This window comes from Limulus polyphemus, unplaced genomic scaffold, assembly GCF_000517525.1.
Source record: "Limulus polyphemus unplaced genomic scaffold, Limulus_polyphemus-2.1.2 Scaffold2591, whole genome shotgun sequence".
NCBI classification, from domain to species: Eukaryota; Metazoa; Arthropoda; class Merostomata; order Xiphosura; family Limulidae; genus Limulus; species Limulus polyphemus.
The window spans coordinates 18,696-35,075 of NW_013668201.1; the positions used below are offsets into that span (position 1 = coordinate 18,696).

The 16,380-nt window shown below is 35.6% G+C and overlaps 1 protein-coding gene across 2 annotated transcripts in view; it reads left to right on the plus strand.

Moving 5' to 3' along the window:
* The window catches only part of LOC106467375 (zinc finger protein 665-like), a 32,318-nt gene extending 18,230 nt beyond the window's left edge, over nucleotides 1–14,088 (plus strand). For both annotated transcript variants that reach the window (XM_022395545.1, XM_022395544.1), the window contains exon 5: nucleotides 11,795–14,088. In XM_022395545.1, coding sequence (XP_022251253.1) covers nucleotides 11,795–13,548 — 1,754 coding nt within the window. In that variant the 3' untranslated portion in view covers nucleotides 13,549–14,088. The remainder of the gene's footprint in view (nucleotides 1–11,794) is intronic.
* The last annotated feature ends 2,292 nt before the right edge of the window (nucleotides 14,089–16,380 follow it).

The following is a 16,380-nucleotide window of genomic DNA, read 5'->3' on the forward strand; positions in this document are numbered from 1 at the left end:
TAATAGGCTTTCTGTTTCTTAAACTACCTACATTTGTCAAAGTATTTATGAATTTTCGAAAATATTCATCCACTAGTTTTATTGTTGGAATGAAATATAGCAAGACTTGCATTACCTACTAAGAAAGTTAGTAGCCGGTAGTCATCGGGTTAAAGAAAACAGAAATTGTTGTTCAAACTGTTTAGGTTAGAATAAACATTTGAGGGCCAAAACTGGATGGAAATTATGAGAAATAATACATGTATAATTTGCAATTTGTAGTAAGAAACTTCAAGCTGTTACCATAAGCTGTGAAAATGTCATACAAGTTTTTTCTGTGAAAATATCCATTAAATGAAACCCTGAGTATTCAACAAGAATTTGAAGCTTATCTTGGCACTTGAAAAGAAATTAGCTCACAGTAGTGAAAATTATTCAGCTGTGATGATTGAAAAAGAGGCATCTGATACTGTACTTCCCTCCACTCACAAGATTAGCTATTCTCGTCCAGTGCTGCCCTCTATATGCATATTTTTCTTTACACATTACACAAGCTTTCCGCTCCCCCTATTGGAATTGAATGATTCCAACATGTCTCTCGTGTAAATCATCATGCATCACTTCTCCACCAATAGGAGTGTGACATACATGATGCATGTGACTCCCTCTATACTCCTTTACCGAACTGTCACTTTTCGTTTGGCAGCGCTTATGCTCCGACGGGTTCCTTTTTGTTTCTTTAAAGTTTCATGTTCATCTTTTGTATACTCATCAAGTGGTCTTCATTTATTTTCACTTCTAGTCTCTGTTAAGACTCTTTCTTAACTTCACTTTAATCCTAGTTGCAATATTACAGTCACATTGTTATTTATGCTTTAGATTATTGGCTGACTTTGGGGGTCACACCTGCAACTAGCACTATGTCTCAGGCTTCAGTTGCAGGTGACCCAGCGGGAGATTTATCCACATTTATTCACCGGGAGATTGAACATTACATGGGTCAACCTCTGTTTCTGGACACTGCCCCACTTCCTCTCGAACAAGCTGAGCCTGTTCAGGTGGATGAGGACTTGGATCACCTATTTTCACCACTTGATTTTGCCGTGCCTTCCCATGCCCCACCTAAAGAGTCAGTTAGGCCTACTATGGTCTTTTTGGATTTTGTCTCTCAGGTGTGTGATATTTCATCCCTTGACCCTATGAACCGTGTCGTTCCTTACTACGTGACCAATTTTCCCATCCCTATTTAGTTTCCCACTCCCTGGATATTCAGGTACATGGTAACCAATTTGCCTCACAATTAAATGACAGAATTAGCATGCAGATCAGTTTGCTCTTGCATATCATCGTGCAGACTGTCGTTTTATGGACCAGCAATTGTTAGGTTCCATATTGCCAGTTTGGGGTGCAGTCCCCGAATCTCCTGTAAGTCTGACCCATGCCTAATTTTCCCACCTTCGTCTTACCCTTAAAACTCTTTTACGGTATCTCTCTACCATCCATCTCATCTCTGCAGCTCTCCACTGAAATCCTCTCCCTTCCTTCCTCCACATTGGGTAATTTGTTGTCTTCAGCTCTTGCTTTACATATGTGGTTTCTCTGTTGTTGGGACCTTCTAGGTCATGATGTGACCTTAACTCGCATCATTTACCATCATCTTATCTTCTGGATTAATGTATGGTCCCATTTATGCGGTGATACATCTTTGACACGATCCCTGAGTCTTTGGAATTATGAGTTGCATCAATACAACAATAGTCTGCCCTTTCCAACCTTGTTACCCATTTGTCTCAGTTGGAGCCAGTATTGCACCTGTTACTGTTTCCATCCATCCCCTTCCCAACCCTTACCTGTCCCTTCTTCTCGGGATGTCTCATCTCATCATTATTTTTTCACAATGCTCGTTACTTGTCAATGATATCAGTGACAATCTGATGGTTTCTGGTCCAGTGGGAGCTCGGCTTGCCTATTTTCTTCATCATTGGCATTCTTTCCTCAAGGATCATTGGGGTTTTCAAGTTTTATTGGAAGGATTCATGATCCCATTTATTCCCCACCTCACATGTCTCTCATATCTGTTTTCTTCCCTCTGCCTTGGGATCCCATGACCAGCCAGCATCTGTTGGAGGCAGTTCAGGAACTACTATCTCAGCAGGCCATCAAACCTGTTTGACATTCTTCACCAGATTTTTAATACAGACTCTTTGTTGTTCAAAAAAAAAAAACGGGCTGGAGGCCTGTCATCCATTTCTCCAAATGACTTGCTTCTTCTGGCTCATTACAAACTGGAGTTGGCCAGCCATAATCGTCAGCTTCTTCTAGTGGCTGCTCTGGTATGCTGGTTAATCAAAATGGATAAGTCCTTCCTTCAACCTACCCAATGTCTTGTCCACTTGGGTGTCTTTTTCAACACACATCTCAGTCAAGCCCAACCTTCTCCTCTACAACTTTGTTCCAGGAAACTGTTAGTTTGCCATGCCCTTTCAACTCCTCTCTTTCTATCACTTTTGGGGATGTGGTCTTCAATGACATCACTGGTTCCCCTCCATCATATGCATATGCGATCCCTTCAGTGGGCTCTTTACAATCAATGGAACCTTGCCCAGGATCCCTTGGCAGCTCCCATTACCCTTCCTCAAACCCTGATAGATGATCTGCATTGGTGGTTGGACAAGTCTCATACATCAGTGGGCATCCTGCTTCCTCCTCCTCATCTGGATTTACATCTTTTCATGGACACGTCCCTTCAGGACTTGGGTGCATGGATCATTCACCAGGAGGCTTCAGGTCTTTGGTCTGTAGACGAAAGATCTTTGCAGATCAATGTCCTCGAGGTTCTCACAGTCTGTCAGGATTTGAATCACTTTCTTCCTCTTGCCAGACATTGTCTGGTGATGATTCATTCTGACAATTCAATGGTGGTAGCACATATCAGTCACCATGGAGGCACCTGGTCGAGATCTCTGTTTTTGAACATTGAATCTACTATATTGGACCCACAAGCACCATCTTTATCTCATTGTGTGTAACATTCTGGGTGCTTTCAATCTCCTAGCGGATTGTCGTTCCTGCTCTGACCAAAAATATCCAACAGAGTGGTCTATAGAGCTTCTCATTTTTTGGCAGCTTTGCAATCAGTGGGGATTTCCCCAAATAGATGCATTTGCCACATACCTCAATCACAAGTTATCCCTCTTTTGGTCCCCGGTACCTCATCCTCAGGCTCTAATTGTCGATACCTTCAGCCAGGATTGGTCCCACAAATTCCTTTATGTTTATCCTCCTATCCAGTTACTTCATTGAGTGATCTATATCATTCTATGTCGAGGCCTTCTGATCTCTCCTTATTGGCCAGCTGAACAGTGGTTTTTCATTATTACAACAACTGCAACTTTTCCCTCCAGTACCTTTTCCCTTGCCTCCCTCCCTTATTCATCCACCTCTGTCATCAGTTCTACATCCAGTCATTCCTGATCTTTGTCTTCACACCTGACTTTTATCCAGTCCTGAGCAAGGAGATCAGGTTTCTACCATCAAGTAGCTTTCCTTTTAGCTCATTCCTTATGTCCTTCTTCAGTGGAGGTGTATCAGTGCAAATGGAAAGTGTTCTGCAGTTGGTCTGCAACTTAGGGATTCTCCACTGACCAATATACTGTGGCTTGAATGGCGAAGTTTATCACATGGCTTTTCATTGGGGGTCTTCCTTCTCCTCGCTCTCGGGTTATTGGGCTGCTTTATCCCATACCTTTTCGTTTTTTCCCAATACCATCAAGTTTCTGCTTACCCTGTCCTTACCATGTTAGCTCTTTGAATGCAGTGAACCTTTAAACCCCTTTCTGTGCATGTCATGAGATTTTACTGAGTTAAATTCAAAATTGAATTAAACCACTTTTCAATAAATGTATTTTAATAAAATTACTATTATCAAGTATGTTATAATGTAAGGTTTTATATTATCTAAGTTTTATTCCTTTATTTTAAAAAGAAAAATCTGAAACAGCAATTAAAACTGCAGATTTTTCTGTCACATGATCCACTGTGGTTAAAATTCTCAAGTTTAAGAGGTCTACACAAGAAACTATGAGTTCCTAATATTGATTGTCGGCATAGATGATCAAAGTACAATTCCAGCTGTCTCACATTAGCTGGGGTGAACTTCCAAGAGTTTCTCCCAGTGTGAAACAACATTCTAATATTTCTAAGTTTAAGGTTAGCCACACCATCTTGCAAAGTCAAAGCTGTATTGTCAAGCGACACTTTGAAGTTGAATGGCATGTTTATAACCAATAGAAAGAGCAGAATTTGCATTATTCAGTTATAGCCAGAAGAAACCTCTACCTATGTATGGATCTGTAGTATAAAATAGAAAATAAGCTTAGTCCATTGTTCTCTTGAGGGGTATGTAATGTTTGACAAGTGTTTCTCACCTTATGTGTATTAGTTTGCTAAACAGTTAGACTGCACTTAGGTTTTACATTTATATGTTGATTAATGTATTTATTTGTGTTTTAAAATGCATATTTGAAATGTTTATGATTTTTATACATTTAACTTATTGTAGTTTGACTTAACAAGATGTCTAAGCAAGATGGTGTCATTTGTGTGTGCGAGTGTAAGTGTTTGGAATTTGTGCATGAGACTCACCCTATAATAACAAGAGAGCACCATACGGGACATGTTGTCGATCTTGGGATAATGAATAAAACACAAACAATTGGAAAGGAAAACTAAATATAAACTACAAATGAAAAGATAAAGATGTGAAATTATGCAGATGACAAAAGAAATTTAAAACTATTCTATGAAAATTTAAAAGGTATGTACTTACTTCCATTTCTTAATTTTAAACATTTTATTGCACTGTGAGTTGATGATATCTGGAGTTAATGATATAATAGAGAAAATGGAAAACAAAATATAAACATTTACCTTAAATAAACTTTTGATATTCATTTAGGAGGTACTAGAGATTATGCAAATGAAGTGTGGAAACTGTGATCTAAGAAATAGTATTTTTTATACTCAAAATGAAAATCACATTGCATGTGAACTAATCAGAGTCTGAGTGCAAATAACAACATTAAATAATGAATGTTTTATTATAAATAGTAGAAAAAATAAAAATTAAATCTTTTATTTTTCTAAAAGTACATAATCTTAGGACCATTCAAGTCAAATTGAAAACTATTTCATCATCTAGTTTCATTTTTATAAAGAACTTTCATGAAAGTTGCATACCTACTTACTATGTAAGAAGATCGTAGTGAAAGAGTTAATGCGTTTCTTATGGATTCATCATCCCCCAGACTGGGATATTAATGTGGTCCTCTATTCCCTCACTTTACCTCCGTTTGAACCACTTTTCTTATGTTACATGTTTCACCTTTCCCTTAAAACGTATTTCTTTCTCCTCTTAGCCTGTGGACATTGAAGGTCTGATTTGTTTGCCATTGCCACTTCACGCGCTTTACCACCCTACCTATCTTCTCCTTTATTCGGATTGTTTCTTCCTCACAAAGACCTGGGTGGCTAGGGAGGGTAACTCCTCCTTTTCACGTATTTCCCTTCTGTTTGTTTCTTATCTCTACCCTCATCCTGATCAAGATAGACTTCTATGTCCACTTCATACTCTTCATTGTTATATTGCCCACATGGCTTCCTTCCCTAGTACCCATTCCAGACTCTATCCCTGGCAGTCTTCCTCTGTTTGGGATCTTTCTCCTTCTACCCTCACCAATTGGGTGTGACATTTGATTAGATTGGCTCATTCCTCCTTGTCTTCTTCCTCACAGAATTTGTTCCAGGTGCCTTCTCATCAGCTTCAATACTTCACTTTTTCCCTTGTGTATTGTCTTTGTCGGTCATTGGAGGGAATCCTATAGTTGGGCATGTGGATAGAAGGGGATAGCTGCCCACCCCTGCCATGCATTGTATTGAAAAAATCAGTATGGCCTGCTTTTGAAAATAGGGTTTCGTGGTCACCCATTGCACTGTCTCAGGTGATGATGTTCCTCTGGACTCTCCCCCATGTTATCACCCCCATTTCTTTAGTGGAGTATGGGAGTCCTTATGGGAGCTCCAAGCCGTTGGGGTGGTTGACCGTGGAGGCACCCTCCTGAAAGGGTTCCACACAAAGATGGCTATAACCATTCAGGACGGTGGTGTTTTGCAGATGTAGATGACGTGTTATCCTCTAATATGCAATATACACTCACAAAGGAGTGATACATCAAATTGCAGTTTGGATTTAGAATAGAACTAATCATCATAAGTCCTCACACATGTTTATGGTTGTCTATATCCCTCCCTCAATCATACTTCTGTGTTGTGAGTCACAGTGGAGGTAAGGGGAATTGTTCCAGTTCTGTCCTTTTTGCTATCCATTGTTGTATCTTATTCAGAGGATATTATTGCTTTTTGGATGATTTCAGTCAGTTTCACTGTTGGGGGAGTTGATTTATATTTTATAGACATCCTTTCGATACCAGATGTCAGGTCTCCAGATCAATAGATGAAAGCTAACACGTGTCATGGTCAGGAGTCAGAGTGGTTCTAGATTCCCCTCAGTCTCTTGAACTTGAGGTGAAGACAGTATGATCCTCATCCTACCCCATGTGGATCTCGGTTCCCAGCGGCATCGGTTTTGGATGTAGTTGACTTACCAAGTATGGTCCATCGTGCCCTAGCCACTCTACACCTTGGGGCACATCCATTGTTTTACCCACTTTTATACTTTGTGAGATTGAGTTAAATATATATTTACATGGTTAGGATCATTATCCTGCCACAGTTCTCTCCCACTTGGATGTGATCCTCTCTTTTTCCACCCTTATCTACTACACACTTCATGGATGAGCAAAGAGTATACCTGGTTCAGAAGTGGTGCAGTTCCTCTCATCAGATCTTTGGATCTGACTCTCTAATGTCTAGGGGTATTCTTCAGATGCTTTCGAGGGGTACTTTTTTCATTCCCTCACACTGGTCCCGCCACCTAATCAATGTGAGATTCTAGCTAATTTTGTGAGAAGAGGAAAGTAGCATGTTGAAATTTATAATTTTCCTATACTGAAAACGTATTTCCGATAGGTACTTCCCTCTTCTCACACTTCCTCCCCACTTTCCTCTGGTGCTTATGTCTTTTGCCAAACTTCAAAGTAATAGTCACATTCCTATTGGTGGAGAAGTGACGGATGAAGATCTACATGAGAGACATGTTAAAATCATTCAATTCCAATAGAAGACTTGAGGCATACATAAAGAAATAATTTGCATATAGAGGGCAGCACTGGATGAGAATAGCTAATCTTGTGAGAAGGGGGAAGTACCTATCAGAAATACATTTTAAGTATAGGAAAGTTATAACTTACAAAAGGTAATAGTGGCAATATTGATAAATCTTTGTCTTTAGCTATAAAAAAAAACTTCAGATTTAGAGCTTTGTACTTAAAAAATGTACTGTAGTGAAATGTAAATTTGTGTACTGAACACTAGTGACTGAATTCAACTTTTAAACTGATTTACCAGGAATTGCACATTAAAGATTGTTATTGTATAAGCACATTATTTGCAATGCTCTTAGTTAAGTGTTCCAAGAGTCATCTCTTTGGTGTAGTGAGAACAAAGTTGTGTTACTCCGATTGTTTATTTTCTTAGATTTTAAAACAATGAGAAGTGTTTTGTCAGATACAGTAATGAAATTAAGTTAAAAAAGAAACATCTTATGAGGTTCACATCTTAATATGTTGTATTAAATTTTGAAGTAATATGTCATCATAACATTGGCTTTCCAGCCTAGGTAACATATGTGAATGCTGAATTTACAGGATTTGTCTGTAAATGCAGAAGTAGTGTGACACATTCATAATAATTCTTGTGATACGTGTATGCAAGTACTGAAGTAGTATGACATCTGTGTAACTATTCAAATGTAATACATAAGTACTAAAGGAATACAACACAGGTAAATACAACATGTAATGTTACACATGAACATAAGTTCTTAAACAGGGCTGGAGTAATGTGGCACATGTGAAAATCCTTAAGTAAGGTGACATATGTAAGCAATTTCTAGTGTAATGTAACACATTTACGTGTAGAGATAATGCATAGTTGTTTCAATAATCCTGATACTAATTGCAAGTTAGTTGATCTGTTGTAGTACAAAGATTGAATAGGTGCAGTAAAACAGGCAAGTTACAATGTAATATTTGGAATCCTACTGCTTAATGTAATTGGTTGGATGAATGCACTGTTTTTTATTTTGACTCAAGCAATATAACATTGATTTATCACAAGAACTGAACTTTTTTTAAAGGAGTCAGCCAGACCCTCAAAACATGCAGTTTTAGGGGCCAATCCTATAGCTCATTGTAAAATGTACTCATTATTGGAGATTATCAGAAAAATAACTGAATTAAATGGTAGATGTTACATAAATTGAAAGGAAACTAAAGATATCAACATATCTCAATTTATTTTGTTGTAAACCTCTATTTCTTGAAAAATACACTAGTGAAACCATTTTATTTCAGACCACTTAAATAATATTTATTTATATATATAAATACATGTATATAAGAGGCTCAAACTCCTCCAACAGTTTAAGTATAATTTGGATGAAACTTCACACGATTTTTCAACATCATAAGGGGAAATTCCTAACAAAGTTTCATAACTATTGGTCCTTTTACAAAAAATTATTTAGTGCATTTGCCCACTTTAGTTTAAAGAAATAAGTCAATAACAGCTTTATATTGCACCAAAATGAAAAATGTTATAAAATAGACCCTCTCTAAAATTAAAAAAGTAATAGGACCTTATTTTGTAACAATTTTTCGTAAATCACTTCCTCAATGTACATTAATTTTGTACATTTATTATTATCAACGAAACTAATTTTTTTAATAAAACTTCTAAAACTGTGGTAAAGTGAGTTTAATGCAGAATTTCAAAGTGACTTTTTGCTGGAGAATCCAAGCGTACACTATGAATTGGCTGAAGTCCTTTGTACTGAGTTCATTGCATACAAATATGCAGGAATTTTGTAGTAACTCGATGTTTGTAAGTTAAGAAAAAAGAAAGAAAGAACAAGAAAGAGATAGGCTTGTTCACCAAGTTATGAGACAAGATCCAGTGAGAAGAAGCCAGGAACAAACCCGAAATACAGAAGCAGTTATGAGGCTAGATCCAGTGAGAAGAAGCCAGGAACAAACCCGAAGTCAGGAGCAATTTCATGACAGAGAAATACACAGTTCAGCTCTCGGAGATTCTAAATGAACAGCCTCCCATAGGGCAGCATTTCTGCTAGTTTAATATATGATCTTTAATTTCTTTCTAAATCAATGTATAACAGTAACTTTTTGTTCCCCCTTTAAAGTAGTCCTTTAATAATCATAATGAAATAAACTCTTTGCATCACTGTCAGTGTAATCTATTCTTGTTCCCATATAACCCATTACCATCTAGCTAACACATATTTCACAGTAAAATGTCAAACACTTTATCGACAGTAAAAGCTAACATTTCATGATTTTAGACAAATGTCAAAAGTGACACAGTGTAAGTGCCTAAGATTTGAAACACAATTGATGGTGTATTGAGCCAGGAGGTGATAAATTTTAAATAATTCAACCAGCATGATGTGGGTCTTGTTCATCATAATGCATTTAAAGTTGTCATTTCTTTTTTAAAGTTGGAAAGTTGTTCATTACATATGCAATAAAGATACTGTTAGGAGCATTTTTAATAAGAGCAATTTAAAAAAAAAATCTTTTGGAAACCGGTTTGAAAATTCCTCTCTTTACAAACAAAAACTTTCTAATGCTGTCACTTTATTTGAATCTTTCGTTGGAATACTTCATTTGGTTTAGAAAGTGGTTTAGTTCAAAATGTGTACAGTGATAACTGAAGTGAATAATGAACTTAGGCAATAAACCTCAGTTTGTTTGTCACTCAGAATGGTCGCATAATGTTATATATCAATCATGTACTAGCCACAAGGATAGTCCCCATTTAGATCAACTTATGTGAAGTCAAACTTTTAATGGCTCTTTTGATTTTAAGGGGCCATGTAAACTACCTAGCATACACTTTTTACAGGCCCACCAGTATTTTGGGGGGCCATTGTCTCCTGGGCCCCTGCTAATTTCTATATGGTTACTCCAATCTGTGCAGGTAATTACTACCAATTTTCAAATATCTGTTTATATTAACTACACTTACAACACATATAATGCATTATGTAAAAATCTGATGAAGGTATATGCACAGATTTTTCTGATTTATAGCCATTTCAGTGCAACACCTCATTCACTTTTATAACTGATAAGAAGCCTCAACCTGCTCAATCATTGTGAATTCTGCACCTGCATTGTTTTGATCAAGTAGAGGCATTGTTTAATGTTCTTCTTGCACACCCATCTCAAAGAAATAATAGTAAAAAAAATTAAACCAACAGTTACTTTTCAAGAAGTCTTCAATCTTTGCTTTATGGCAACTCATTCCATAAGTCAATCACTCAGTTAGAAATAAAAAAAAACTATTTTGTACTAAAACTTCACCCTTCTCTCTTTCATATCTTAAACTTGTATCCTCTTTTGTCTTCAGCATCATCCAACACAAAGAAATCTGTTTCTTCATCCTATCAATCCTGTGAATAATTTTGTAAACTTCAATAAGATAACTCTTCTATCACCAGAATCATCCTAGTAGACCTTCTCTAAACTCTTTCAATTAAGTTAATATCCTTTCTTAGATAAGATGACCAAAAGTGGACACAATATTCTAAGTGAAGCTTAGCTAGTGATGTTTATAAAGAGGTAATTACCCCTTTCAACATTCAGTCAGTGTCTATAAGTATGTACTAAAATTCCATTAGTTCTAGTACTAGAACACTTCCTCTATCTAAAGTAACTTTCTTCCACTATGCCAGGATTCTTGTCTTCAAACACACTGTTGAGTGGTATCCCATATATATCAAATGTGTAATTGTAATTATAACACCCAAATGATTCAAATCATTCTGTAGCATTTAAACATCCCCAATACAGCAAAATTTTAAATTCATTAACAAATTGTATTAATTTGATATTTATGTCCTTGTCAATGTTATTAATGTAAATATTAAAAAGGAAAGTCCCTTGGAGCTAGTAAGAAAGGTCAAAAATGACAGTCCTCCATTAATATCTATCAGGTAGTAATATTATAGGCAATGAAAATGTATAAAAGCAAATATTTTGCATTATGAAGTGTTGTAATAATTCAAATAAGGTATCCATTAATATTTCTTAAATACAATAAAAATGCAACTTGAACATTACAGCTATTTTTTGTTTTGTTTTTGTGGTTCATCAATTTTCACTGTTGATTAATGTGTGGTGCAGTCCAAATGCCTTTGGGCTGTCTGTTGTATACTGAAAACTCCTTCTGTTTCAAACTTTCTTTCTGGTTTGTTCCGACACAATAAAGTATCCTGAAAACCATCCAAATAAATGTATTCAGAGACAAGTTACGAGGTAGTAACTTTCTTGCCTTTATATTATACTATATGGTATAGGTGACAAAACATTTTGAAAGTAAATGTATTGAAATAAGATGCACTACATGCTTCATTGCCTCCTTTTTCTTTCTGAAGGCATTTTCATATCTTTGAAGACATTCTGTATGAATATATTCAGCATTGATAGTTTAAAATGAATATTTTGGTTTTTCAATACTTGTTTTTGTAGAGTATTTCTAAAGTTATTCGAAAGGGTACAGTATTAATAAATGATGTATTTATAAACTACTGTAATTGTTTGTATTTTTTTGGTTATAGGTCCAAAGACTTTGAACTACCATTATTGCAAACAGTTTCCTGCTTATAATTTCTTGACACAAGGAGATACCAATGCATGTATAAAAAAGAGGAAATCTCAGAAAACAAATAGCTGTGACACAGTTGTCAAAACTTTAGTGAAACAAAAACATTTTCATGATGGAAATATGCTCCACAGTTGTCTTAGAAACAATAATGACCTAAATAGACATCAGAAAGCACGTACTGGTGTGGAACCTTACAGCTGTGATGTTTGTGGCAAGAAATTTGGAAAAAATAGCATCCTAAAAATTCATCAAAGGATACACACTGGGGAGAAACCTTACAGCTGTGATGTCTGTGGCAAGAAATTTTCACAGAATTCACAATTAAAAAGTCACAAGTTTATCCACACTGAAGACAAACCCTACAATTGTGAGGTGTGTGGCAAAAACTTTAGAAGCAATAATATCCTAAAAAGACATCATAGAATACACACTGGTGAGAAACCTTACAGTTGTGATGTCTGCTCCAAATCATTTTTGCGGAATGAACAATTAAAAAGGCATCAGTTTATCCACACTGAAGACAAACCATATATGTGTGATATGTGTGGCAAAAAATTTGGAAGCAATAATGCCCTCAAAAGACATAAGAGAACACATACACATGAGAAATCTTCTAGTTGTTATCCCTGTGGCAATAAATTTGCACAATATTCACAATTAAAAAGTCATAAATTTATCCACTCTGAAGACAAATTCTATATATGTGAGGTGTGTGGAAAAACATTTGGAAGCAATAATGACCTAAAAATACATCAGAGAATACATACTGGTGAGAAACCTTACAGTTGTGATGTCTGTTGCAAGAAATTTGCACGGAACTCCCAATTAAAAAGCCATAAATTGTTCCACACTGAAGACAAACCTTACAGTTGCGAGGTTTGTGGTAAAAAATTTGGGAGCAATAATGTCCTAAAAATACATCAGAGAATACACACTGGTGAGAAACCTTACAGTTGTGATGTCTGTTGCAAGAAATTCTCACGGAATTCACATTTAAAAAGGCATCAGTTTATTCACACTGAAGAAAGACCATTTATGTGTGATGTGTGTGGAAAAAAATTTGTTAGGAATTATGTTCTAGAAAAACATAAGAGAATACATACTCTTGAGAAACCGTATACCTGTGATGTTTGTGGCAAAAAATTTGCATGGAATTCACAATTAAACAGTCATAAATATATCCACACTGAAGAGAAGCCATATATTTGTGAGGTGTGTGGCAAAAAATTTGGAAACAATGATGTTCTAAAAAGACATCAGAGAATACACACTGGTGAGAAACCTTACAGTTGTAAGGCCTGTGGCAAGACATTTTTACGGAATTCACAATTAAAAAGTCATATGTTTATCCACACTGAAGATAGACCATACATGTGTGATGTGTGTGGCAAAAAATTTGTAAGGAATTACGTCTTAGAAATACATAAGAGAATACACACTCATGAGAAACCTTATACCTGTGATATCTGTTTTAAGAAATTCGCATTGAATTCACATTTAAAAAGTCATAAGTTTATCCACACTGAAGATAAACCATACATTTGTGATGTGTGTGGCAAAAAATTTGGAAGCAGTAATGTCCTAAAAACACATCAGAGAATACACACTGGTGAAAAGCCTTACAGTTGTGATGTCTGTTGCAAGAAATTTTTATGGAGTTCACAATTAAAAAATCATAAGTTTATCCACATTGAAGACAAACCCTAGATTTGTGATGTGTGTGGCAAAAAATTTGGAAGTGATAATATACACCATTGAGAAACCTTACAGTTGAGATGTTTTTTGCAATAAATCTTCATGGAATTCACAGTAAAAATCGCATCAATTTATCCAAAGAAATGTCAACAAATAGATGTATTAATGTAACATCAGTCATTAGAATTGGACAAACAAGTCATGCAGTGTTTGTTTCTGTAACAGAAAAGCTATACTAATTTCATATGTAGGAATGTTTTATTAACCCATAATAAGCTTAACAATTGTAGTGTATGACAGGAAGTGCCCATATAGTCATTGAAAAAAATATATCAAATTACCTAGAATAAAAATAAATTGTACACTTGTAAATATTTGAGTATATGGCAATGAATTTTTGAGAGAAAAACAAAATACCCTGAAACAACGCTAGGATATAGACACTGGTGTGAAATTGTAATGTGTAGTATTTGTGACAAGCTATTTTCAAGTGTAATATTCTTGAAAAAGATCAAATTATTTACAATAGAAATAAATAATACATTTATGCAAGACGTATGAAGTATTATGAGTTAGTAATCTAAAGTGATGGAGAAAAATCCATATAATTGTGATGTTAGGTGTGGTGAAAACTGGACAAAATTTACATTTAAAAAAAGTATCAGGTTTTTCATGTATGTATGACAAATATTGAAACATCAGGAGGTCCACACCTGAAAGAAGCTACTCTAAGAAATTACATCTTTAGAAAAACATGGAGAGGAACCATATGGTTGTGTTGTTTGTGGTAGTAAGTTACCACATACAATATTATATTAAATTATTCACAGACAATTTATACATTTGTGTTTGTGGTAAAACAGTGAGAAATAAAATCAGAATGGAAATGATGGTTTTGTTTCAAGGAGTTCACTTTGAAACCTTGGGTATAAGAACATGACTTTACCCATACTACACATTGCCAAATACGAGTCAAGAAACAATTCCTAAACAAAATTGTTCAGTAGAAACAAACAGTTTTCAGTACTGGATGTACTAGATCACTGACTGTTATATTGAAACAAACATTACAGATGGAAAAGTGAATTACACCTTGTTTAGAGAATAAGTATCAGTTCCTGGGGCACAAAGTTGTGATAAACAGAATATTTTATGTTCTGCCCTTTATTTACAATTTTGGACTTGTACACAGTATGCAAGAATTAAATCTGCTTTTAGGTGAGAAATTAGCTATTCATGACAACTTAGAAATATGTAACTCATCTATTCTTTAAGGTAGTTTTCTTGTTTTAACAACATTTTCTGTTACGTTTATTACTTTCTTTTTATTAATATTCCTGATATTTATATACAGTACTGTATTGGAATATCAAAGCTGATGTATAAAGTGCTTAACAGTGGAGCTCTTCCTCACCTAGGTCTTTGAAGAGACCCTCATCTCCATTACAAAGTTATATTTAAGTTCTATGTTACAGTCACTTTTTCTGTAGCTTTTAAGTTGGTCACAGGGATGGATAAGGATAACATTTAAACTTTAGCCTGACACAAGTCAATGGATCTTATATTTATGTAGGTGTTACAAGTCATTTTAAAGCTGTTATTTGTTTTTGACCTGAACCAGCACTTATTTGCAGCTTTAATTTGACCCCAGTTAGTTCAATTATGCTGGTCATTTATACTCCACATATACTTTATAACTAGACAAGGGTAACTGCAACAGGAAAAGACATTTCAGATTAACCATAAATCATTATTAACAAATTTAATAATTAATGCATTGTCACAGAGTTTATTTAGAGTAATAGAGTTGAGCTCATGTTTTGAAATAATGCAAAGGAAATTTATTTTAATAAAAAAATATACAGAACATGTGCAGCATAACACTAAACTGACTGAAAAAATGTAAATATACATTAAAACCGTGTACAAGAACATGTGCATATGCAAAAGATTTTTAGATTCCGGAACTAAGTCCATAATCAATAACCAAATAATCAGTTCAAATTGAACAATATCTCTCCAACTGCACAACTTCGTTGGTTCTGGTATGAAACCTAACATGGATGCACAATTATACCAGATAATGTTAGCACATGAAAACCAAATAAAATAATTTTAACCTAACCATTGCATTGTTTTCACTTTAAGTTCCTCTTTGCAGGCAGTTGTTATTCCTGGATAGGGCTTGCCATCATAGATATAATACCAAATAATTATTGTACTTGGTCTTTGCTGCCACAAGTGTCAAAAATAAATTTGTTGATTCAGTGAAGTTTGACAGAGGCGGGTCTAAACAAAATGGTGGAATTTCTTCAGAAGAACTGCTCTTTCTCTCTTTAATTGTTTGAACTGGTTCCTATGTCAAACTGAACAATTTTTGGTAAGTATCATCAACAAAAAGCAGGATACAAATAATAACTTGGGATTCTATAGGAAATAGTATGGAATTTCTTCACCTTGAAAGGATACTATTATAAGCAACATAATGAAGAACTTTTGATTCTCTTGTTTTTAGTTCACTAAACAACGCAAATGCATTCTTAACATCAACGCCATGGAAAAATAGGGAATCCCCTGCTCTTTTAATTGCAGAACTGATGCCATCCCCTCAAGGTGGATTCCTGTACATGGTGAGGGGACCTCTCACAGAAGGTTCAGTACTTTCAGTTTACTTCCTCTGGGATCTGAACATCTACCCACATGTTTGCCATGCGTGATGACCCGTGAAGGGGAGGAGAGGATCCTGGTAGGCACTGCAACACACCTCTTTGGCCTTGAATTCCTGTAGATGGGTGCCCCCCGGGTCAACTGGCTGGCTCTTTTGCGCTAGGGTACCAGTGTTGG